Raw genomic sequence first — 25,667 nt, forward strand, 5'->3', positions numbered from 1 at the left:
GAAAATAAAAGAAATGTAAACGAGAGAAGGAGGAAAGGAGATGGGGAAGTAGAGGAGCAGGTGCTGGGCATAGTTGACATGGTGAAATAGAGTGTTTGTGTGTACGCGTGTGCATGCGTGTGTGTATATATGTGTGTGTAAAGGAGAATCACTATGTGCTTTAGTGTCCCATTGCAAGTGTGTGTGTGTGTGTGTGTGTGTGTGTGTGTGTGTGTGTGTGTGTGTGTGTGTGTGTGTGTATTAAGCTCTTTTTTATTCTGTTCACTCACAAGCTGTCTCCCTCTCTGTCTTTGTGTCTCTGTTTCTCTTCTGAATTTTGTTCTCTAGACTTCATCAGCATCACAAACTGCCATCTGTACACACACCACACACACACACACACACACACACACACACACACACACACACACACACACACACACACACACACACAAACCTTATCAAAATCCTTTGCCCTCCTTTCCCATCGTTTTTTTCCTTTTCTTCCTTTACCCTTCATCTTCTCTTTTATTTCTCCACCTGCACATCTTCACCTTTTCATTTTTTTCACCTAGCATTTAACCTTTTTACTTTCCCCCTGCCCCCATCCTTCAATCAGCAACATGTCTACACCAGTCTCTCCATCGCCCTCTCTTTCCTCGCTGTCCCTGTCCTCTCCTTCTCCCTCCTCTTCTCCTTTGCCCTCTCCCCTCTCTCCTCCCCCCAGGCTTCCAGTCTTCCAGAGGAAAGGAGCACTCAAGCACAAGCGGATTGTAGAAGTGAAAGACCATCAGTTCACAGCCCGCTTCTTCAAACAGCCCACCTTCTGCAGCCACTGCACAGACTTCATCTGGTACTTTATATTCACAGTTTAACATACACACATGGGAAATTCCAAAATTTCTGTCTGCTGAGAGAGATACAAAGCTTTCACCATTTACCATAACTGATGTTAATGGTATATTTTTTTTCCTGACTAATGATCATGAAAAATGTTATATTCTTCTACTCATGCATTCTTAAACCATTTATTTAACATAGTAATATTAACATAATTTTCACTCTTTTCTGCATTATTGATTACTAGGTTTTCCATTTCAGAGTAGAAACAGGTTATCTATCAACTGATCAGTTTACTGATATATAACAAATAAAACACATGTTCACACTTCCCAGCTTTTGGTGATTAGTACATTTTCTACAGGCTATAACCCTTACACAGGTTAAAAAGGGAATGAGGAAAAGGTGAGCACTCCCTTGGACTTGTTATTCAAAAGCATTGTGATGAGTCAAACTCCGGATCTCCAGGCATTTGCTTGAAACATTAGATCCATGAGAGACCAATCAGTGTAATTTTCAAACCCATCTGGATCCAGTATCATTTCAGGGCGGAATTAAATTAAGCTGCCGATCATCAGAAATTCCAGGGTTCAAATTCAAATTAATAGATGTAAATCTATCCTCATCAGGCCTCAGTGGATGTTTGATTCGGTAAAATAGATGACTGACCCGCATTTAAAATGCCTTTTTCCCCAGTCTTGCCTGTGTGTCATATTGATGTGACTAACAGTGCTAGTGGGTTGAGACCTCATCTCTTGAAACAGCCACATATTTCAGCTAGTCTGCTTCCTGCTCCTGCCAACTTGGGAGTTGGCCAAAGTCGTTTGTCCATCACTGCAATAGAGACCAAGTGCCAAGAGTTTGCTGGCTTCTTGTTGTGCTGTTCGAATTAGCATTACCTATCATAGTAATGCTTCAGACTGAACATGTAAATCTGTACACTGTGGAATTAACAACAACAACAACAACAAAAAAACTACAAGCAATAACAAACCATCTGCTATCATTATCTTTATACTTTACCTTTATAGAATCAGATTTGTTTTTACTACCTTCATGAACAAATTCATGGACATATATCTACTGTAAGCATTTTTTTCCTGGCACTTTTATCTTGAGATTTTGTATGACATTCAATGCATTTGTTAATTAGTTTACTGGGTGGCTTTTGCTCAGGTTTACTCCTAAAGGCTAGAGTGAGGCTATGTGGCATACTTACTACATATTACTGTATAGCATGCTTATATTTACCTCATCCCCTGTGGGTGGGTAAAGCTCAAGTCTGCCGGGATGAATTCAATTATGCAGATCTTTCTTGGGGTGAATGCTGAGGTCCAGCTAGTGCACAGCTACAGGTAGACATATGTCCCTTAAATCACCAATGTGTTCTGCTTTCTTTCTCTCACTCTCTCTCTCTCTCTCTCTCTCTCTCTCTCTCTCTCTCTCTCTCTCTCTCTCTCTCTCTCTCTCTGTCTGATCTGACTTCCTCAAATAATTATATGTTATTAACTGGGCCACTGGGGTAATATTAGAGGAATATATATTTTTTATTTGTTCTTGTGGGTTGAACAAAGACTTTTTTTTGTTATGGAAAAACATGAGAATGCTTTTTAGGCAATGGATGGAAAAGAGAGCAAGGGCTGGCACTACCTAATTATAAATGTTTCAGAGTCACAGTGGCTAAATATCCCATTTGTTATTTGGTGGAAAAATAATTGGCTACATATATTGTGTTTACAGTTGCAGGTTAGAGGTCAGTCTACCTACAGCAGAACGATAATAATTTTTCTCTCTCTCTCTCTCTCTCTCTCTCTCTCTCTCTCTCTCTCTCTCTCTCTCTCTCTTTTTACTATAAATACTGTATATATAATGTGGAATCAGAAAAAATTACAGAGATGAAGCAAACTAATGTGAATAGTATACAATAATCCACACTTAGTCCACATTTACTGTTATAATAACCTCCACTCTTCTGGGAGGATGTTCCACTAGATTTTGGAACAAGGTTAAGGAGATTTCTGAACATTCATCCAAAAGGATTTTTATTAAAGTTAAGTTCTGATGTAGGGAGAAGAGGCCTTGGGTGCAGTCAGTGTTCAAATTCATTTAAAAAGGTGTTCAGTAGGGTTGAGGTCAGAGCTCTATAGCAGATCACTCAAGACCTTCCAATCCAACCCATGTAAAGCATATGTTCATGGAGCTTGTTTTGTGCACTGGGGCATTTGTCATGCTGGAACAGGTTTGTGTCTTCATAGTTTAAGTAAAGGGAAAAATTTAATGCTACTGCATCAAAAGATATACCGTATTTTCCGGACTATAAGCCGCTACTTTTTTCCCACGTTTTGAACCCTGCGGCTTAAACAACGGAGCGGGTTTTTCCCGGTTTCACAAACTTCAAGCCAAAAAACTGAACCACATTACATTAGACCAATGAAATTTTTGAACGGAAACGAAAAACGCACCTCACCTGTGTTCTGAGCTGCACGACATCGGGAGAAAAAAACTTTTTTTTAAACGCATGACGATGCCAAAAGATAAACTCCAGAGAAAAATAGTTGTGAAGGGAAGGAGGAAGACAGTGAACAATGACTTTCTTGGTAGGCTACTGTTTAGATACAAGCCGTTGTAACACGTTGAGTCTGGGTAAAAGGAGAGCTCACTAACTCCAGTTGCAACAGAAATCATATAAGCACAGACAGGTTTCCAAAACTCGTGCTTTTTTATTTTTCTTGGCAAAAGCGTTACGGGTTAGTCAAAGAAACTTAAAAATGAGCATCAAAAATAATAAGGACATATTCCTCGGTCTCCACACATGCAGTATTAGCGGAAAAATGCAGTGACATGCTATTCCCAAAATACTGCTATGCTCCTAAAGGAAGCGCAACATATTTCACCCGTTACACAGTGTGTAACGTGTCTTTCGTTAAAGCCTGTGTAAAGTTCATTAGTGTAGACACTAATGGCTTATAGAGCTTATAGGCTTATAGACAGGTGAGGCTTATTTATGTTCAAAATAAAAATATTTGTAAAATTCAGTGGGTGCGTTTGTAAATATAGTGTTCTTAAAGTGTGCATAGGCCTCCATGTTTTCCATATTAAGGATTAACCTTTATATATTTATTTTTACATCTTTTTCAAGGGGTATAGGAAAGCAAGGATTCCAGTGCCAAGGTAAACTCAAAAGGACACTTTTATTTTATTATTGTTGTTGTTTATTTGGTTATCAGCTTCAGTTATCTCCATTACAATACTGTAAGTTGGTTAAAGTCAGGAATGTGTCTTGAAAACTTGAAAATCCTTTTGTTTCAACTCAAAAGGTGTCACACATGGTCAAGACAGTGGGACAGTTTAATTTTTTAAAACATATTAACTTGAGTTTGATATTTGAACCTTTGATTAATGAGGTAAAGAAAAGGAAAAAAGTTCACGTTACTAAGATGATTTATATCAAGTTTTCATATCTAATGTAAATGTGTTTTAGTTTGCAGTTTTGTCGTGCACAAACGCTGTCACGAGTTTGTGACTTTCATATGTCCTGGAAGCATCACCGCACCTAAAGCAGAGGTATGACTGTGTGTTTTCTTTCCTACACAGTCTGAACACTATTTTTTCTATCTATCTATCTATCTATCTATCTATCTATCTATCTATCTATCTATCTATCTATCTATCTATCTATCTATCTATCTATCTATCTATCTATCTATCTATCTATCTATCTATCTATCTATCTACCTATCTATCTATCTATCTTTCTATCTCTCTATCTATCTATCTATCTATCTATCTATCTATCTATCTATCTATCTATCTATCTATCTATCTATCTATCTATCTATATATACACACACACACACACACACACACACACACACACACACACACACACACACACACAAACATATATATATATACCAGTGTCTCTGTTTCTCTCTCCCCCTCATACTCGTAAAGTTCCATTATTCCCAATCCTTGCTTAATGTAGATCTATGCTGTTAGTTCTAAAGAAAGATAAATAAAGTACATCAAAATGCATCTGGAAAGCAGAAATCCAATCCCCCCACACACAGACCACCTTAAATACACCATCATCTCTTATCCTTTGAAAAACTGACAGACGTGGCGATGTGATGCTGGTCTATTGAAGTGTTGAGACCTAACAATAGAAAGACTGACAATAGTAAAAAAATATAAGGAGAGGAAACTAATGACAGATTTATTTTGCTCATCTCCTGTGCATTGTCTGTTTGCTGTATATGCTTGACAAGTCTTTTAAATACAACGGATAAACTAATGATGTGTTTGTGTGTGTGTGTGTGTGTGTGTGTGTGTGTGTGTGTGTGTGTGTGTCGGTGTGTGTAGGTGTGTGTAGGTGTGTGTGTGTGTGTGTGTGTGTGTGTGTGTGTGTGTGTGTGTGTGTGTGTTGTGTGTGTGTGTGTGTGTGTGTGTGTGTGTGTGTGTGTGTGTGCAGGCGTCAGATAGGAAGAGTGTGACAGGACGGTCTGCTTATAAAGAGATTTGAAACTGGCTGGCACAGTAGAGGGAGGAGAGAAGAGCGATTGGCATGCGATGAAAAAAGAGGGCGGCAACTTTGCAGAGAGTGACAGGAGAGGAAGTGCTGGACAGACAGATGAAAGAAGCTGAGTGTGGAAAATAAGAACAGAGACAGTCAGGAAAGAAGAAAGAGCGCAAGAGCAAGAGAGGGAGGGAGGGAGATGGGCAAATAGCATGAGAGAGAAAGTGGGGGGGTTAAGACAAGCTGAGGAGAGAAAGATTGAGAAAGTGATAGTAAGAGAGAGAGAGAGAGAGAGAGAGAGAGAGAGAGAGAGAGAGAGAGAGAGAGAGAGAGATGAAGATTCGGGTTCTGCAGCTGGGCTGAGCTGTTTTATTCATCCACCATTCAGCTGCCTCAAAATAGTGTGAGCTAATTGGCTCACAGTCACTTCAAAATGGAGTCCTTCCTGTGTGTGTGTTTGTGTGTGTGTGTGTGTGTGTGTGTGTGTGTGTGTGTGTGTGTGTGTGTGTGTGTGTGTGTGTGTGTGTGTGTGTGTGTGTTTACAGGTGTGTAGAAATGAAATTATATCTGTTCTATTTATAGAGATATAAAGGCCAGTAACACTGGGATCAGAAGCCTAATTTAAACCTCTCTCATACTCTCCTATCATCTGTCTTTTATCTCTCTCTCTCTCTCTCTCTCTCTCTCTCTCTCTCTCTCTCTCTCTCTCTCTCTCTCTCTCTCTCTCTCTCTCTCCCTCTCTCTCTCTTCATAGGATCTGAAGAGTAAACACAAGTTTAAGATACAAACTTACTCCAGTCCAACCTTCTGTGATCACTGCGGCTCTCTGCTCTATGGCCTAATTCACCAAGGAATGAAATGCACCAGTGAGTGTGTGTGTGTGTGTGTGTGTGTGTGTGTGTGTGTGTGTGTGTGTGTGTGTGTGTGTGTGTGTGTGCGTGTGTGTGTGCGTGTGTGTATGCGCAAGTGATGCACGATGATGAAATTCGGCGCATTTTTCAATTAAGCAATTAAACTAAAACTCAACAGGGGTCATATAATGATAATTAAAGGCTTTAGTTATAATCAACATCCTGTAATGGTTTACTATTATTCCGATGTTTTATTACTAGAGCAGATGGCAGAGAATCAGGCGGTGCCAAACGACTTCGTTTTAGGAAATGATCGCCACAATATGTAGGCTCATTCTGCTAAAACTTAGGCTGCAGATCGATTTTCTGATCAGGAGCAGTATCTATGCATCCGTCATGATGATCGATGCACTGTGATATGGCGTAAATGCAGAGAGACTGGATTTTAACTGACATTGTTTTGAATAATATGGCATCATAACAAGACATGAAATCAATTTAATTAACGTTCATCGTCAGAACATCGCCAGTGTAACTTGCATGATGTGTCATTGTCGGGGATGTAATTTGTAGAGATATGAATGAGCATGTGTCGTCTTTCATATCGTGCAATAATTGGACTGGTTAATAGCGATGCTCACGTGAAGTATGGGTTCCAACGAGTTTCATTCAAATATTCAAATATTAGCAAGAAAGGATATGATTTGCAGGTCTAACAAATTAAAATTATTTGTCCCATACTGCGAAATACTAATTACGACTGGTCCATGACATTAATAAAGAATAATGAAAAAAAAAGAGTTTGATATAACATATAGAATATACAAATAGACTATAAAGTACAGTATTTGCAGTGAAATAAATAAAAAATTACAACTAAGTTAGATTGAAATCATGAATTAAAACATGTAGCAATATTTACAGTGTGACTTGTTTTGACTAAAGCCAATAAAGTACATTTGTACAATTTATGTGCATTTAGAATGTTTATGATATAAAATGAGAGTTAAACATGAACAATTTGTAAAACTAAGTCCAGACTGTATTGGGTTAACAAAAAAAATAAATATAATGTATTTATTCTTTCTGACTCTACCAATCTAATGATAGACAATTGACAGTTCCTTTCTCATTTTGGGATTGTGTTTGGTTTTCCTGGAGAATCCTTGCCTTGCAATGACATTTTCACTCGCATTTTAAATTTTCTATAGTGTGTGACGTCCCCTGCAGTGGCCATTTAATATGCTTTGGCTTAGTCTCAGATCCAGACACAAATATGCAAAGACATCTGGAAGTAGCAAGCAGAAATAGATTGAAGTAGCATCTGATTAGTTTTAGGAAGGATGCCTGGAAGGAAGATATTTGAATGATAACACTAGGCCTTATGTCCATCAAATTATTTGGACAATATATCAGTGTAATATACACTATACATTATATATGGACATAATTTTGTGGACACCTGACCATAAGATTTGTATGTGGATTTTGAATATCCAATTCCACATTTAGTCCCCATTTGCTGTTATAATAACTTCCAATTCACTAGGAAGATGTGCCATTATTTTGTGCCTCCAAATTTGTAGTAACACCTCTGGGGAAAATAATGCATATGACTGAAACAGTCATGTAAATGGACAACAGTTTCAAAATATGGTTATTTCCCAATCTTTTACAACAAAGTTGGAGGCACATAATTATATAGGAGGTATGTAGGTGTGGTAGCATTCATTTTTCCCTTTACTTGAACTAGGAGACCCAAACCTGTTCTAGGATGGCAATGCCCCTGTGCACAAAGGGAGCTTGATAAAGATGTGATTTACGTTACAGCAAGGTGTCCACAAACTTTTATCCAAATAGAATGTGGCCTTGTAATAAAGAGGTGTGGCTTGTTTGGTTATAATGTAAATCCAAGCAGTTAAGGATTTAGTCAGATATTTATATAAAACAACAAAAATCTGTTTCCATTGCTTTCAAGTTTGCTCCATGTTCAGTATGTGCCTTGCAGAAAAGTAGTGAGGAATATAGAAAACAGCAACAAAAACACAAAATCGAGCACAAAATCAAGGCCAAGAATAAGTAATCTTTTTTCCTTTCTGTATGTTTGTGAGGCTGTGAGATGAACGTTCATAAGCGATGCGAGAACAGTGTACCCAGCCTATGTGGGCATGATCACACAGAGAAAAGAGGACGAATCCACCTGAGTGTGCGTGGAGAGAAGGAGGACATTTATGTCACAGGTGAGAAATGGAAAGTATTTGGCAATAAGGAAATAACTTGGAAGCATTTACACAGAGTTCTCTGAAGTTAGATTCCAACATCATACAACAATGATGTTGTCTAACACTGTTATAAAGATGTCTATATCAACAATATAGATAGATAGATAGATAGATAGATAGATAGATAGATAGATAGATAGATAGATAGATAGATAGATAGATAGATAGATAGATAGATAGATAGATAGATAGATAGATAGATAGATAGATAGATAGATAGATAGATAGATAGATAGATAGATAGATAGATAGATAGATAGATACCCACAAGCATGTTTTAGACGTATCTAAGTGACAATAAGATTTATCAGCACTGGTTTGAATCTAAGATCCTGCTTTAGCTTGCAGAACGTTGTCTCCATTGCTGCTGTTCATCTTACCTTTTTAAGACAGTCTTTTTTGTCCTATCTGAAAGGAAGGAGGCTACAAAGGGGAATTAAGTCATAAATCAACAGTAATAGCCTCAAGGAAGGCATGTACCTGTTTTTTTTTTTTTTTTTTTTTTGGGGGGGGGGGGGGGGGGGGTTGTGCCTGGCTGTCGAAAGTTTTTCACTAATTCTCTTGGGGTTTGAGGGTACAAATGAAAGCTAGTTAGGCTGTTGCATAGCTGTACACTATTCATAAGATATTAGAAGGTTGAAGGTGCCCTCTTGGAGGATCCTATATACTGTATCTTTCTAAGTCTATAGGGATGATGAATACTGATGGATGGGGTGGTGGTGGTGGTGGTGGGGGGTGTGACTCTGAAATGAAGGCTACATGTCAATAGCTCTTTGTTAGCTTAAGGATTGAGATGTGTTATGACCTTCCCTGTTAATCTATGAGTTTGTTTGTCTACTCAGGACCTAATACGGAACTGGAGACTCAGATACGAAGTAGAGGCAGTGCTAAGCAAATACTCCTGGTGCCGTTTTGATTTGGTGTCGGATTATGTGTGATTGACTGGGTGTGGTGCTAAAGACATTTGCTGGTCTTTCATGCATTTGTCCACATTCTTGCCTTTGGTGGGCTGAGAGCATCTGGCCTCAGTTGATATGCTTTTATGTAGTGGCCATGTCAAGTGGAAATATAAGAGTAGAAAGCAGGCTCAAGCCTTTTGTTTAAAATGTTTTTAAAATCTCTCTATGGTTTCCCAAATGGCTGACCATTATGCACCACTGTCAGACATGTTCAATAAGGTCTATGAAACAAACAGTCAAACAGTGAATAGCCAATGAATAGCCAATGGATGTCTCCTGGACAGTAATAGTGTTTTAGAGTAGCAGGAGGTTCCATTAGTCCACAGACAAGTAAAAACCTCCAAGTATGTATTCAGTGGTCGATCATTTTGCTGTACCAGACCAGTGTTTTCCTTGACGATGCTTCATGTTTATTTGTGCCAGATGCATCACTGTGACATTCTTTTAATGGTGCTCATGTCACTCTTGGTTGTGCCAGACTAAAATGACATGTGTGGTAAAATAGGAAGTAATGAGGATGAGGAGAGAATGTGCCCACCTGAGAGATATTGGTGTCCAACAGTTCTTTAGCTGGGCATCAGTTTTCTGCTCCATGAATATTTCTTCATCTTAGACCGACATAGACCTGATAGACATGGGTAGACAAAAAGGGGAATGAAGTTGACATGTAGAAAGCAGGGGTCCCATCTAAAGGTAAGTATGAAGGTTGAGGTTTAAAGTCACAGGTTAAGATATACAGTAAGGTAAGAGTAAAAGGAGATGTTGTTGTTACAGGTGAGATACGACGACTACAGACACTGTCATAAATTAGGTGAATAAACTGTTTGTGAAAGTTATCTTACTTCAGCTATTTACCAGCAGAGAGCAGTGTTGTCATTTACAATAAAAAGAAAAAAAAGCCTTAGTAAATAATATCTATATTTTTATTGTGGTTCTGGTTTATTAGTGTACCGGTATATTATTTATTTGATTGTTTTTGCTAATATTTATTAGACATATACTTACGTTTAATTTTTCCACACAAACTGTCAGATTCTTTTATTTTTTATTTCCTTTCCCACAGCAAAATCATGCATGCATTTATTCTTTCCATTATTATCAGTCAGCACCTAATATTCATTTCAGCTGCCCTGCATAGATTATATAAAGCAGGATATAAGTAGGGGCTGAGGAAGACTGCTGTAAGCTAAAAGTGTGATTGACAGTACAAAAGTATCAGACAGTCAAATCCACACTTCCACCAAAGTCTTATAAGGCTTCATTATTCATATACCTTACAGTGTTAATGAAGATGGTATGTTCCTGGGATGCTTTATATTTTCTTTGGGTTAACTAGACTGTATGAAGAACATATAATGAGCACCTGACCAAATTCTACAGTATGTGCTTTATAAACATCCCATTCCACATTTAGTTCCCATTTGGATGATCTTTAAGCTTCTAGAATGAGATCCCATGCTGAAACTGGGAATGCTCCCTAAAAAGGTCTTCTATCTCCACATGTCATACAAAAGGAGAGCTGCACTAAGGACTTGACAAAGGACCTTTAACACCCAGCTGTTGAAAGAGCATAAAGAGCAGAAAAATAACAGTACCATCATGTTCTCCCTGAGGTTCTCACCCCCTCTAACTGCAGACTGGCAAAATTCCAGAGTGACCTCACACCCATCATGTGTAGCATGTTGGAGTCACATGAATAAAGTAAAGTCAGTTACTGATGTATGGTGAGAAGGACTGAGGTGCAGCCAGCATTTCAGTTCGTCCCAAATATGTTTTATAGGGTTTAGATCGGAGCTTTATAACAAGTCATGCAAGATCTTCCAATCCAACCCTTGTAATCCATATCTTCATGGAGCTGGCTTTGTGCACAGGGGCATTGTCATGCTGGAAAACATCTCAAAGTGGAATATTTAATTAGTTCTTTATAAAAAAATAAAGAGTAATAATTCATAAGTAGACACTTCTGTACTTTAAGTATCAATTTGAAATGTGAAGTCACCAAAAATAATGAATTATTATTAGTTATAGTAGATTGTTGGAAATATTAACGCATCAGATCAATGAATTTTTTATTTTATAGTATATTTTTAACAATAGACATTGTCTCAAAGCAGCTTGACACAAATAATGTAATTATTCTTTATAAGTGTAAGTTTGTCCTTAATGAGCAAGCTGGTGGACACTGTGGCAGGAAAAAAATGATCTGAGATGGCAAAAGAAGAAACCATGAGAGGAACCAGATTTAAGAGAGAACCCATCCTCAGCTGGGTGGCACCGAATGTCCATTCATTAAAGTTAAATGATGTTGAGGTGTGCAGTGATGGTGATCAAATGCAAACTGTAGTCCTGAGTCAGTGTAGCAGACTGTTGAAATTAAGTAGAGTCCAAATCTATCCTCAAAGCGCATGTGTTACTCTGTAATTTTATGGATCTCCAGGCTGTTATTGTAAAACATTCCCAGCAGCACAGAGTGGCCTCCAATCCAAGAGAACAACATCCAGAGGCAGGCTGGGACAAAACAAGCAGATCTGAAGGGAGGAGAGGGGCAGAAACACTGGTCACTGCTATCTCAGGAGCATGTTTCTTTAACTCGACCAAGGAAGAGAGAGAGAGAGAAAGAGAGAGAGAGAGAGAGAGAGAGAGAGAGAGAGAGAGAGGGGGGGGGGGGTGACAGGGTATGATATAGATTATTAAGTATTCTTTTTGTTGTATAAAAGCTAGGGACACTGTGCAGTTGGGGACTCTAGCAAGACACACTATGGCAGCAGAACTAAAAGAGAGTGTAACACAGACGTAAGGGGATCTCAGGGATAAATGATGGCCCGCCACACCACCATCAACCAACCTGTGTGAACATGTGAGAGTGAGGGGATGACACCATACAAATATCCCAGTTCACCAAACACTTGATATCCACGATCCCTGTAGATCTGCACCTTTACCTAAGAAAAACCTACAGATAAATGGCTTGACTAAATAAATGTGTTTTTAGCTTCGACTTGAACGCTGAGACTGTGTCTGAATCCCAAACACTAGATGGAAGGTTTATACACTGCATCATACACTGCATCATACACTGCTGATCAAAAATGCTACTGTTGTATTTGCTTTCACTCTAACTTGCCTTATGTGTTTGCAGTACGTGAGGCACGGAACCTGATTCCCATGGATCCCAATGGCCTTTCTGACCCCTATGTGAAGCTCAAACTGATTCCAGACCCGAAGAGTCATAGCAAACAGAAAACCAAGACTATTCGTTCCACTCTTAACCCAGTCTGGAATGAAAGCTTTGTGTTGTAAGTGTGTGTGTCTATGTTAACATTTTAACACATTATAATGGATTTCTGTTTTGGATTATATTTCCTTTTTTTTACATGTTGAAATTCTGCCTTTTATTTCATACACTGCCCATTCAATTTTCACTCGTCTGCCTCCTTTTCTCTGTCTATTGATCCATCTGTCTCAATAGTTCAGTGAGAGGCAGGCAGTGGGACAGACGCTTGTCAATAGAAGTATGGGACTGGGATCGCACATCTCGGAATGACTTTATGGGAGCGCTCTCGTTTGGAGTGAGTGAGATATTCCGTCGTCCTGTTAGCGGATGGTTCAAGCTGCTCAACCAGGATGAGGGGGAGTACTACAATATCCCTGTACCTGATCCAGACATACAGGTACCTCATACACACCTGCAGTTCTGAAATTTGAAATGAGTAATCAAAGTTTGTTCCCCTTTTTTAATTTTTTCATACTCATACCTATTTATGTAGTTATGAGGATGTATCAGGGTATGTTTCATTAAAATGAACCAAATGATGTCTGGGAGTTGATTATTTTGAGCTCATGTTGGAAATATATATACAAAAGCTATTCAGTGCCTGAGCACAGTATGGGAGCACTACATAAGGGAATGATCATTGAATGTTGTTTTTAAGCATGTTTTTAAAGTAAAGGAGCCTGTGCTGCTATGGATGCCAACAAGGAGTTAGTTGTTTGTGAAAAGAAGAAACATAACTGAATGAGATCCTGTTTGTTAGAATAATATTCACAAGGATGGATAAAAAAACTTAAAACAGTTTTTTATAAGGTTGTTTTTTGTAACACCAGAAACTCGAGACTCTCAAGAGATGTCTCATGACATAGTCTCTTTCAGGTCTTCAGTGATGTACTTTCCAATCCAGTCCTTAGAGTCCCCCTCTAGATAGGTCACAGTTTTCTACTCGAGCTTTAAAAACACATGAACTACGCATTTAAATACACTGAACTGGTGATATATTTTTTTAATATTAGACAGAATGCAATTTGTCAGGGTCAGGGATGTAGTGACTCCTGAGCCGTTATTGATTTTCTTTATTAAGCAATCCCACATGGGGGCAGTAGAGTTCCACTCATGAGCGATCAATGTCCTTGGTTGTGAAGTCATACATGAATAAACTCTCTGCATAAGTGTCTCTTTTTATGTTTGTCTATTTCTCAACAGGAGCCAGACTCGGCTGTCTCTCCTACTCTTTCTCCTGCTCCGGTTACTGTTCCCACACCTGTGCATGCTGTCACCCCACCTGTTGTGAGTCCTGCACCCACCAGCTTACCAGTGGGAAAGGGCCGAATTGGACTACACGACTTCAACTTCCTTATGGTGCTAGGCAAGGGCAGCTTTGGCAAGGTACCTCAGGCGTGAACACCATGTACTCAGTCAAAAAGACTAAACTCACAAGCCTAAGCATATACATAATTTAACAGCCAGCTAAGGGAAGGAAGTGAATATAAAATGTATATACATTTAGAAGAAATGATTGTTAGGTTTAGAGCCCTTTGCTTGATTTTTGCAACTGCAATGTAAACACTGCTCTGGTTATGCTTAGGGGGACTAATAAGAAAACATCGCAGTGAATACCTTCCAAAAGTTCCAAAAAGTGTATAAAGCAGGTGTGTTTCCACTGTCACAATGATAGAAAACTTGACCTAACAGCTGAATCTCGAAAGCTACTATTGTACACTATATAAACAAAAAAGTTTGTGGATATACTACTATAAGATTCATATTTGCTTTTTCAACACATTTAGTCCCCATTTGCTGTTATAATAACCAGTCTTCTGTAATGATGTTCCAAAAGATTTTGGAGTATGCTTGTGTGGAGATTTTGTTCATTCAGCCACAAGGGCATCAGGTCTTGTTGTAGGGTGCGGAGGTTTGTGGTGCTTTCCAGTTCATCCCAAAGGTGTTCAGCAGAATCGAGGCCAGAGCTCTATAACATCCCACTCGAAATCTTTCACTTTCTTATAATGCAAACCATATTTTCATGGAGTTTACTTTGTGAATATGGGTATAGTCATGCTGGAACAGGTTTGGCTCTCCTAGTCATGGTAAAGAGAAAATTTGGTGCTACCACATTTAAAGACGTCCTATACAGTTATATGCCTCCAACATTGTGGTAACAGTTTGGATCCCCAACCATATATGGCTGCAAAAAGCAGGCGTTTGAATATGATGATCCATATAGTGTAGAAATGGGGATTATAGTGTATGTACATCAAAAAAGTGTGTTAGCTTGTTTTCCCCACAAGGGCAAATGTTTCTTTTTTTTCCAATTGTAAAATTATTGGGCACTTTTCAACACTATTTTAGGTGAATCCTGCCAAATCTGATTAATATCAAAAGTTGTTACTATCATATGTGCTTTCCACACAGTGACAAAGGAACCACACCTGCTGTTTTTGAGCAACGTTGAACAAAAGAATGTCTAAAACCGCTCTAAGCAAGCTGCTAGAGTGTATACTGGATGACAGCGTATTGCCTATTATAGTGTTCACTTGCATATGTCGAGCCTGACAGCCACACAGCATAATTTGTGTTGAGGCTATATCGTTATTAACGTCATCCTGCCAGACCAAACTCCATGGCCACAATATGCTGTCAGATTTAGTATTTTGATAGGTTTGGGACTAGTTGTAGGATTAGAACTAGACAAAATGCTAGTCATTAGTGTGAGACGCATAACTGTTTCCCAGTGCCTGGAAAGACTGTGATTAACAAATATGGCTGCTGTGATGATGTTTGCAGATCATTCAGGAATCTGTATATACAGTCTTGGTATTTAAATGTGTTGGGTTTCTAAGAGTGCAGGGTTATGGTTAGTAGAGACAGATAGGGAGACATACAATGCAGACAGCAAACAGGTCAACCAGAGGAAAAATATTATTCAATTGAAAAACTAGTCCTACTGAAACAGTTTTTTTCTTGCATTTTTTTTTTCCAGCTCCAGGCTGATTTTCCTTGCTAGGGATGAGAGAAGTGACATGGAAAAGAGAATATGGGAGAAAATTAGAGAGGAGATGAGAGGTCACGCAATTATATTTTTGATTCTGCAGGCTGGAAATCTGACTGCTTCAGTAAAATTTCATTTCTCATATGTGTTAAGGGTTCTATGATTATATATTGAGGGCTGTATGAAAATGTCAGCAGAATTATTCAAAAGTTATAAATGTATTAACTGATGGATAATAATGAATAATAAGTCACAATACAGTGCTTGGATCCTTTATACATCGATATTCAGTTTTATTCCACGGAGAGAATACGAGTATGAGAATGCCCGAGCATTTTGCCCGTATTCTCTGCAGGTGATGCTTGCTGAGGAAAGAGGGAGCGATCGCTTGTTTGCAGTGAAGGTGCTAAAGAAAGACGTGCTGTTTCAGGACGAGGACACGGAGAGCGCCATGGTGGAGCGGAGAGTCCTGGGACTGAATGGTCGTCCTCACTTCCTAACGTCTCTCTTTTGCGCTTTCCAGACTGAGGTGTGTGTGTGTGTGTGTGTGTGTGTGTGTGTGTGTGTGTGTGTGTGTGTGTGTGTGTGTGTGTGTGTGTGTGTGTGTGTGTGTGTGTGTGTGTGTGCAGAGCGAATGCACCATATATATGCACACATCCAAGATGTCCCATTTACCAAAATGATTCCTTTTTTTTCTTTGCCGATGGAACAGCTGCAGTGTTTTTGCTCTAGGCCGTCTTCCCTCACATAACTGCCCTTATTCTGACCCCCTCGTAGCGCTGCAGGCTGCTTATAGGTCATCTCAGGCCGAGCGATGTCGAAGCATAGCACGTCGATCCTCCGATTTCGCATTATGATAATGTCAAATTTTTCACTTCGTTACGAGCGGGCTGGCCTAAATCGGTGCCTCGGTTATTAAATTAATTCATTAGCCCTCATGCTCTTTAGCAAGGACATTAATAGTCTGAGAGGAGGGGCTACTTAATGAGAACGGCTTGCTTTTTTCAATTTAGTCTAAGGGGGATTGCATAATGTGGGAGTGTGTGGGGGAGATGTCGGTGTCTCAGGGATTTCAAACCTGACAGGGCATAATTATGTAAAAGACTGTAAGCTTGTTCGATGTTATGACATTTAGTTCTTTTTACTAGTTTAAGTAACCTTTGAGTACTATTTTTAGTAACCTTTGACCTGATTCGATGTTTGTCATTTAACAATGATTGTTTTTAAAGGATTCGTTTTTTGTTACCCTGCTGCAGGATCGTCTCTACTATGTCATGGAATACGTGAATGGTGGAGACCTCATGTTTCATATTCAGATTGTTGGCAAATTTAAAGAGCCCCATGCTGCGTGAGTATCGCCCCTTTTTCCCTCACTTCGATTTCTATTCTCCCTCTAGCTGAACGTGTTTGATGCGAGCGAACGTGTTCCCTTGGCAGATTCTATGCAGCAGAGATAGCCGTGGGCCTCTTCTTCTTGCACAGCAAAGGCATCATCTATAGGTACTGCTGACAGGACAGGAAAACCTGTTTACTCTTCATATACTGTGCAGCCAAGTATGACAGGATTTTACAAAAAAACATTTGTTCTTCCCCACACCTTTTTTTTTCGTCTTTCTCTTTCCTCTGTCATATGTTAGAGATCTGAAATTGGATAACGTGCTGTTAGACAGTGAGGGCCACATAAAGATCGCTGATTTTGGGATGTGCAGGGAAGGCATGATGGAGGGAGACACCACACGGACCTTCTGTGGCACTCCGGACTACATTGCTCCTGAGGTTCATTTTTTCCCCAAGCATAGCCCACATACAGCAGACACACACACACACACACACACACACACACACACACACACACACACACACACACTCGCACCACTGATTATTACAAAATCTATATCTGTAATTATATTAATCAAGAGAGGCTTTAATTATAGTATTTGATATTTAGGACATCTGGTGCAACGGTGCCGTAAAAAATCCATTATTTCTAATTATGACACTATCAAAGCAAATGAAGTGGTTTAATAACCATAGACATTTTTACTTTTAATAGACACACTGTAAGATACAGTCCTGCCTCATGTCTATGTTTAGTTACTGTACATACCTTGTGAAATGTTTCCCTTTAAGCAGTGAAATCCATTGTTATTAATTTTATAATGTAAGTATTCACTTTTTGTCCATCATTATGCATAGACACTGTACAGTATACCTATTCCTGCTGATGAAGAAATAAATCTCTTACTCATGCCCATACCCATTCACACACAAAACACATATACTGTTCTCTAAATTGCACACTTAGATTTGGCATTTCATTAACCTAGCTCATTAAACTTCTTCATAATAAAGTTTTTATAGACTCAAGACAGCAGTTTATCTACTCCAGCGGAATCACCCAGGCACATTTCCTTGTGTTCTTTGTTGCTTCTTATCAGCAAATATAATCTCTGCTGTGAAAACATTTAAGCATATTACATTTATATTAGTCTACTGATAGTTTCTTTTTATCACTTTGAAGTAAAAAAGTCTAGCCTGAATGACTGTATTCTTAATCAGTATATCAGAATTTATAATCGATGACATTCTCACATGAGTCAATAGATAAAATGGTTTAGATACTTAAGACTCCGTTAGCTTTGGGCTAGGCCTGGCACATTGTAGACTACATGAAAATCATGATCAGCAGTTACTTCAACAATTTTACCTTGACAAATGATCAGCATTCATGGGAAAATGGTATTAAATATAGATGCACAATTTTCCCCCATATTGTTACTCATGAAAACAAAATGTATTACTACAGTACTATAAAATTTTAGGCAAAACCAGCAAACAAAAACCTAAATCATTAACACTCCAACCAGTCAGGCAAGGTGGGACCCAAAGCAGCTGGACAATATGACCTTAAAACCCACAAATGAAGGAGTCTGGTATGCAAGACTGGTGGGTGGGATACAGAAGCTGTAACTGAAATACAGCATTCTAGGAGCCTGGAGGTTGTCACAGAAAAGAAGAGATGGCAAGTGGATGTTAGGAGGAAAGGAATTGCTTTTTGGCCTACCACTGCTGACCCACCTGCTGGAGGAAGTTGTGGTTAAGGGGCAAGGTGTCTAAGCAGCAATCAGACTAGATTGCTCCATAAAGGGCATGCTATGGATTTCTTGAATGCAGAAGCTGTTCATGTAGTTTTTAGTCATTTTAAACAATTTCTCACTTATGTTTAAGACTGCAAGCATCTCGCATTAAATGTCATAGCTGTTCTAGCAATGTCCTTTAGTAACAAAGTGGCAGATGATAACCCTTTCACAGGAATCAAAAAAATACATCCTAGCTAAAACACACACAAAAAAGGTGCATAATACAATCTTGGATTAGGAGCTCTATCTAATGTACATGTATGTCTGTTTATATGTACATTTATCAGATTGTAGCATACCAGCCATATGGTAAAGCAGTAGACTGGTGGTCGTATGGGGTTCTTCTCTATGAGATGCTGGCTGGGCAGGTATGTGAACATACACTCTCTTAAATATTTTACTGTTATAAAGATTTCAATTCCTTGAACATGATTCCTGCAAAAATTTTTTTTTAAGTCTCAGATGGTTTGTAGATGATTCACCCAGGCCTGCAGTGTGATAATGATTCCGTGTTCTGTCATCTGAAACCGGCGCAAGCAATTTGGACTGTTTTCTGGCTCGCTGTTTTTAGAAGAGCCCTTCCCCAAAGTAATCAGTGTCACTGTCAAAATATCTGTTTTTTTATTTTTATTTTTTTTCTCAAGCGCTTAAACCAATTGCATAAAGTTCTCCCTTGTATGTCCTCATATAAACTCAATTACAGTTGCAGGAAAAATACAAAGACATTCCCACAGTTTACAATATGTGTCAGGGGAATTATTAAAGGAATAATTCACTGCTTTATTTGGAAATTGTTTTAACAGAAAAAGGAATGTGTCATCCAATGAAGGCTCAGACAAATGCAATTGAAGTTTGTCAACAAATCCAAAACATATTCCAAAAATCTAAGTCCAAGTCAAAAGGACAGGTGAGCAGCAAACAACATGAACAGGAGAATCGAGAGACAAGAAATCCAAATCCAGAGATTACAAATGAGGGGCTTGGTATAGTCTGTGAGTTACACAAACAGCGCTAATTCTTTGCAGTGTTTTTATGCATGAATTGTTTTAAATAGTTAGCAGGAGTCTGTATGTGTGTAATAGAAAAAAGGTCGGTCTCATTTAAAAGTGAGTGATTGTGAGCATGTGAATAAGTGTGTGTGTGTGTGGGGGGGGGGTGTTTGTGTGTGTGTGTGTGTTGTGAGGGACAACAGTCATGTCTGCAGGCTGAGTGGGTTACTTGGGGTTCTCTGTAGACCTGGTAGCTTTAATTTGAATTCTCTGCTCTGAATTGAATGTGTTTAGGTTGATTTACAGATTATCTTCAAAGTAATGAGCAAAAGATTTAGCAGGTGTGAAACAATGCTGTTAACTAAGAATGCATTTCATTCTGATCAATTAACAAAACAAAAAGTAAAGGAACAGTAGAGAAATCCGAATTCGAAATTATATTTGATTTGACTTCTCTTTCATGCAAAACAGCATCATGTTTTTTAGGTACACTTGCACACAGTTTTTGAAAGAACTCTTCAGGTAGGAAGAGTTCTTTTTTGGAGAACTAACTACAGATCTTTTGTAGATGTAGATGTAACAGATAGACCAGGCATCAGAAACCGGGAGTAAAATAGAACGTCTTTTTTTGTCTAAACATTCACACACAAGAGAGGTGACTGGAGCAAAATGTTACACTTAACTGAGTGCTTGCATAGAAGCGTAGCCAGGATCATGGAAGCACAGGGAACAAGAGCGGTAGGAAGTCCGGGTGATCTATGGTCGTAACCTGTAGATTGGATGGTGAGTGAAGGGGAATAGGGACCTTGTAAAGGGGGCAGGTAAATGGGGGACAGGTGTAGGTGATTAGTAGGAGGAGGACATGTGTAGGTGATTAGTAGGAGGGAGAGGCTGAGCGAGAGTGTTGAGTAAAGGAGGAAGGTGTGACTGGTGGCTTCCTGACAGTAGACTGCCTTAAATCCTCCTGTCTCTTCATGTAATCCCAGACTGAGTCGATGATGTTGAGATCAGGGCTCTGTCAGGTCCAAAGGGCTCCAGGACTCCTTGTTCTTCTCTAGGCTGAAAATAGACAGAATACATTTGGTGCCAATCAGATGCCTTCCTGATGGTATTGTATGATGGATAAATACCTGCCTCAGCAGCATTTCTCATTATTGAGGACACCAATAATCCTGACCAAATCTCCAAATCCATTTGCAGCAATGCAGCCAAAAACTTTGTGAGGAACCTCCATCATTCTTAGCTATTGCCTCTAGACACTGATTATTCTACCACATTCCAGCCGTGCGGCAGTTTGGTTTTCTATTGTCTGGGTGTACCAGTGTCCCACTGGTTTCTACCAGTTCTTTGCTGATGGCACTGTTGGACATTATCCAGTATCAAAGTGAAGTAAGCATTATGTGTCTTTCATCTGCTGTTTTGGGTTTCTTTGGCCAACCACTGTGTCTGCAGTCCTCAACATGTTTCTTTGTTCTTCCTCGAAATAGCTTAAGCAGCACATCTTGAAACCCCGGTCTGCTTTGAAATCTTTGTTTGGTAGAGACCTGCTACTGCAGTGGAATTATCTTGTGACTAGGTGCTTTGCTTGATCTTGCCATGGTCTATGACCTGTGACATGAAAACTGTCTTCCACAACCACACCTTAGTTAGTTTAGTTAGTTTGTTTTACTTTACTTTTACTTACTATAAGGACAAAAGTAATGCAACAATCGACTTTTCCAGCCATAAATGGTTCTTCATTAAACTATTAACACAAGGAGTGAGGCACGCAATTATTCATATTTTTATCACTTTTGTTATCAGTGCTTTACTTATTTAATTCGTATTGCATCATATAAAAATAGACAAGTAAATTACATTTGTCTATTGTGGAAAATTACTATGCACCAAATACTGACTTCTAAGAATAAAAGAAGCTTACTGTAATTTTAGTCCGGACATTAAAAAAAGTGAATTACTATTTTATATCTATAAGATTTGACCTGTTCTGTATTATTGCATGGATTAAATCACTTTTATATGGTTTGCCTTGAATAGCACTCTTTACCATATATAGCAACTTGCATTATGGGAAAGAGAGGAATCATTGAAAAATAATAACACTATAATAACAATTCATCTGTCTATATATCTATTTATTCTTTTCTTTCTTTCAGCCCCCATTTGATGGAATCGATGAAGAGGAGTTGTTTCAGTCTATCATGGAGCAAAGCATATCATATCCCAAAACTTTGTCTCGTGAGGCTGTTGCCATTTGCAAAGGGGTAATCCACTACTGTTTTTTTGTAAAAAGTGGATTAAACCACATATCTAAAATGAACTTCTTTGAATCCAGTCAGCTGACTGTGGGGGCTATGAATACACAATCATCTGAGTGAGGGAAAAAAATTATTTAACTTCACTGGGCTAAAATAATAATGAAAATATAAAATGAAAAAAATGAAATAATGAAAAAAATAATAATACTTGCACGGTTAATCAATCACAGGAAAAAAAATCTCCTCAAACCAATTTAAATGCAAAGTGTCCAAAGTCTACTGCACCAAATATTCTATTTCTGAGCTTTAGATAACCAGTTCTATAATTCCAAAATTATATTCATTGTGGAGGTGCATTTCCACCAATAAATCTCTTTCTTACTCTCTCTCCCTCACTTCTCCTCTGTTTTTTTTCTCTGTCTCTAGCTCTTGACCAAGAATCCTGTAAAGCGTCTGGGTGGGGGAGAAGATGCAGAGAGAGAGATACGTGAGCATCCATTCTTCCGTTGGATAGACTGGGACAGACTAGAGAGACTGGAGATTCAGCCACCGTTCAAGCCCAGGCCTGTCAGTGCTCTATGTGTGTGTGTGTGTGTGTGTGTGTGTGTGTGTGTGTGTGTGTGTGTGTGTGTGTGTGTGTGTACAATATATGTGAGATATGTACATTGTATGTACGACAGTTAATGACGTATATTCAGATAATATAAAGACATCTAAATTAAAATGATTGTATTATTTGTTTGTTTGTTGTTTGTTTATTTGAATGCTCAAATTATGTAGGGACATTTGGTCAGTCCTTGTGAAGATAAAAACTTTTCTCACCATGTAAAAATCACAGTAGTTTAATTTTGCTAACTGAGATTGAGATTGATTTATGTCCAAGTGTGTTTGTGTGTTCTATTTGTTAAAAAGGTCCACTGTACAATAAATCAGTAATAGGTAAAGAAGTAATAGGCATTTTCAAAAAGCTGAACATCACAAATGTTTTGGGTCCAGATATTTCATGAAATCATCATACCTTGAATTTGTTTTTTGTTTTTTGTCTCCCATCACAAGTTGTCTCTGCATAACGGGTGATTCAGAAACAGCATGAACCTGCAAACATGCATAAATTGTGAAGGTGTAAATTATATTTGTAGCTGTGATACGACTTATGAATCAGATGATGGCTTCCTTAAATTGTGATCTCATCTGTATATGAACCCTGTGTGTGTGTGTGTGTGTGTGTGTGTGTGTGTGTGTGTGTGTGTGTGTGTGTGTGTGTGTGTGTGTGTGTGTGTGTGTGTGTGTGAGCATTTGAACATCATATAATAGCTGCTTTTTTCTCTATTGTCTTATAGGGAGGGAAAAAAGGAGAGAATTTTGATAAGTTTTTCACAGCAGCCTCTGCAGCCCTGACTCCATCCGATCCAGATGTTCTTGCAGCTATCGATCAAGAAGATTTCCAGGGCTTTTCTTACACAAACCCTGATTTCCCGGCCATTCCTCTCACTGCTGTCTGAGTTTAGACAGCACACACAAAACAACTATTATATGACTTTCCTACAACCCCAAATAATACAAAGTCTTGCATTGTGCCAAGTTTTTCCAGTGTCTTCAAAAATGTTTTTTTTTCTTTCTATCATGCTATTGAACAGCCAAGTGGCCAGCGTTAAATTAGCTGGGTCTCTGTACCATTTCTCTTTAGGGAACGACATAGAAATATTATATAATAAGCGCGTCTCCTTTTTAAGAAATTCATTCTGTTTCAGACGTGTCTGAAGAACATACTATGCTGCTCACTTCACACAGGCCCTCTAGTGGTATAATGATGTATAATCTAATCAGACAAAGAGCACATTAGAGCACAGAAGCAATAATCAAAAAAGCATTCAAAACTCCTAAAAAAGCTTCTTTTTCATGTGACAAAATACAACAGTGTATTTGATACCGGGAAAAATGGCACTCAAAAAAGGTGTGAAGCATTAAATGTCATTCTCATGAACTTATTATTCAGTATTTCATCATCCAGCATTCAGCTGGGAGTTTAATGGATTAAATACATGTCTTTGAGTATTTGTATTTAGTTTCTCATGTTTATATCTGGTATGATGCCTTATGGCACACCTTACATATTACACAACCTTCATCCCTTTAGTTTCCTGGTATTCCCATTGTGGCCTCATTGATCAAGTTGAATAGAAATGGATTTATTTGTAAATCTTTTAATTGAATGCTTCTGAATGTATGTGTGCATTCATGCCTAAGAAGACTCGATTGATCAGGTTTGATTTTTATCATTGCTATAAGAACTAAATTTTGATACATGGGTTATGCCAACGATGTAATTAAGCATGTACATTTAGCTTGTTGATCAAGTGCTGGAGGAAAGTGGGCGCTCAGTGTTTAAGATGTTGGACGTCTGAACAGAAGATCAGTTGAAATCCCAACACCAACAACTTCCCACTCCTGAGCCCTTGAGCAGGAACCATAACCCTCACCTGCTCAGTTTATAAATGAGAAAATTGTAAGTTGATCTTGTTAAGGGCATCCCAAATTCAATAAATGTATATGTACGTGATCGTAACATGATAGCTATAAGCCAATGAATGTGCAAATGGATGAATTTCTGTTATAAGAAGCGTTGCTCCCAAAAGAATTATGCTTGTGATCTCACATTTAATTCATGTATTTACTTCAAATGATTAAGGAACAGCATGTTTTTCTGAAATGTAGTTCAATAAAAAAAAAATCCAAAATGAAAACATTCTAAAAATGTACTAAAGTGCAGTAATATAGTAAAAAATTCTTCCTGATTGTCCATCACTGCTAATGAATTTGGTTTGAGCGATTATAGCTTAAAGACCATAAGGCATCACACAAGCTTTTCTCCATGAATCCCAGCCCTCATGATTCCCATGATTCTGTTTTCCTAAACACCTTTCTTAACTCCCTGCTAATCCCATAAAACTAATGGAATACTGAGAATAATGTTGTATCACTACATTATTTTTCACAGTGGCTGAAGAAATACCACTGGAGTAACCTGTTTAAGTCGCTAGTTAGTAGTCAGTTGATAGCTAATATTTCATTTTCATGTTGAAAATACTAGTTACAGATCTGTCTGGCACCTCGAGATCTAAAGCCGATGATATACTTTTCTTTCAAGGGAGTTTAGACAACAAATTTCCCGGCTCATTCTTTTCGAATGAAACCTGCTTAATCTCTTATTGTTTTAATACCGTAAGCAATAAGGAGGTGAAATGTATTGTGGCGTAAAGCTGTAATGAATGTACAACAAAGGCCTGTTGATAAACCATTTGTATCGTTATTTGTAGAAATTTCTGTAAAAGCAGGCCGATATATGTACGACTTCAGTATATAAGTGTATATGCTTTACAAATCTCTGTATACAGGAAATATATTAAAACACATATATGCTCTGAAGTGACAATAATTTGAAAATGAGTGTCTGAAGATGAAGGGAAATGAATATGTTGGATCATCACGATCAGGGCATAATAACCACTGCTGATTATGCTGTGTCATAAATTGAATAAGTGCTGTGTCATAAACTGAATAAGTTCTCCTGCCATACAGTAATTTCTTAC

The 25,667-nt window shown here is 38.4% G+C and overlaps 1 protein-coding gene across 1 annotated transcript; it reads left to right on the top strand.

Annotated features, from left to right (window-relative positions):
- The first annotated feature begins 580 nt into the window (after nucleotides 1-580).
- prkcg (protein kinase C, gamma) lies at nucleotides 581-23,948 on the top strand. Its single transcript, XM_083523756.1, has 16 exons — nucleotides 581-832; nucleotides 3,959-3,990; nucleotides 4,301-4,383; nucleotides 6,090-6,201; nucleotides 8,298-8,426; nucleotides 12,567-12,723; nucleotides 12,897-13,098; nucleotides 13,905-14,087; nucleotides 16,046-16,219; nucleotides 16,947-17,038; nucleotides 17,128-17,190; nucleotides 17,328-17,466; nucleotides 19,118-19,198; nucleotides 21,976-22,083; nucleotides 22,504-22,644; nucleotides 23,418-23,948. Exons 1-16 carry the CDS (start codon nucleotides 603-605, stop codon nucleotides 23,577-23,579), a joined length of 2,088 nt encoding a protein of 695 aa, XP_083379882.1. The 5' UTR covers nucleotides 581-602; the 3' UTR covers nucleotides 23,580-23,948.
- Nucleotides 23,949-25,667: the final 1,719 nt, after the last annotated feature.

The sequence above is a fragment of the Silurus aristotelis genome (assembly GCF_946808225.1).
Source record: "Silurus aristotelis genome assembly, chromosome: 1".
Classification (NCBI taxonomy): domain Eukaryota; kingdom Metazoa; phylum Chordata; class Actinopteri; order Siluriformes; family Siluridae; genus Silurus; species Silurus aristotelis.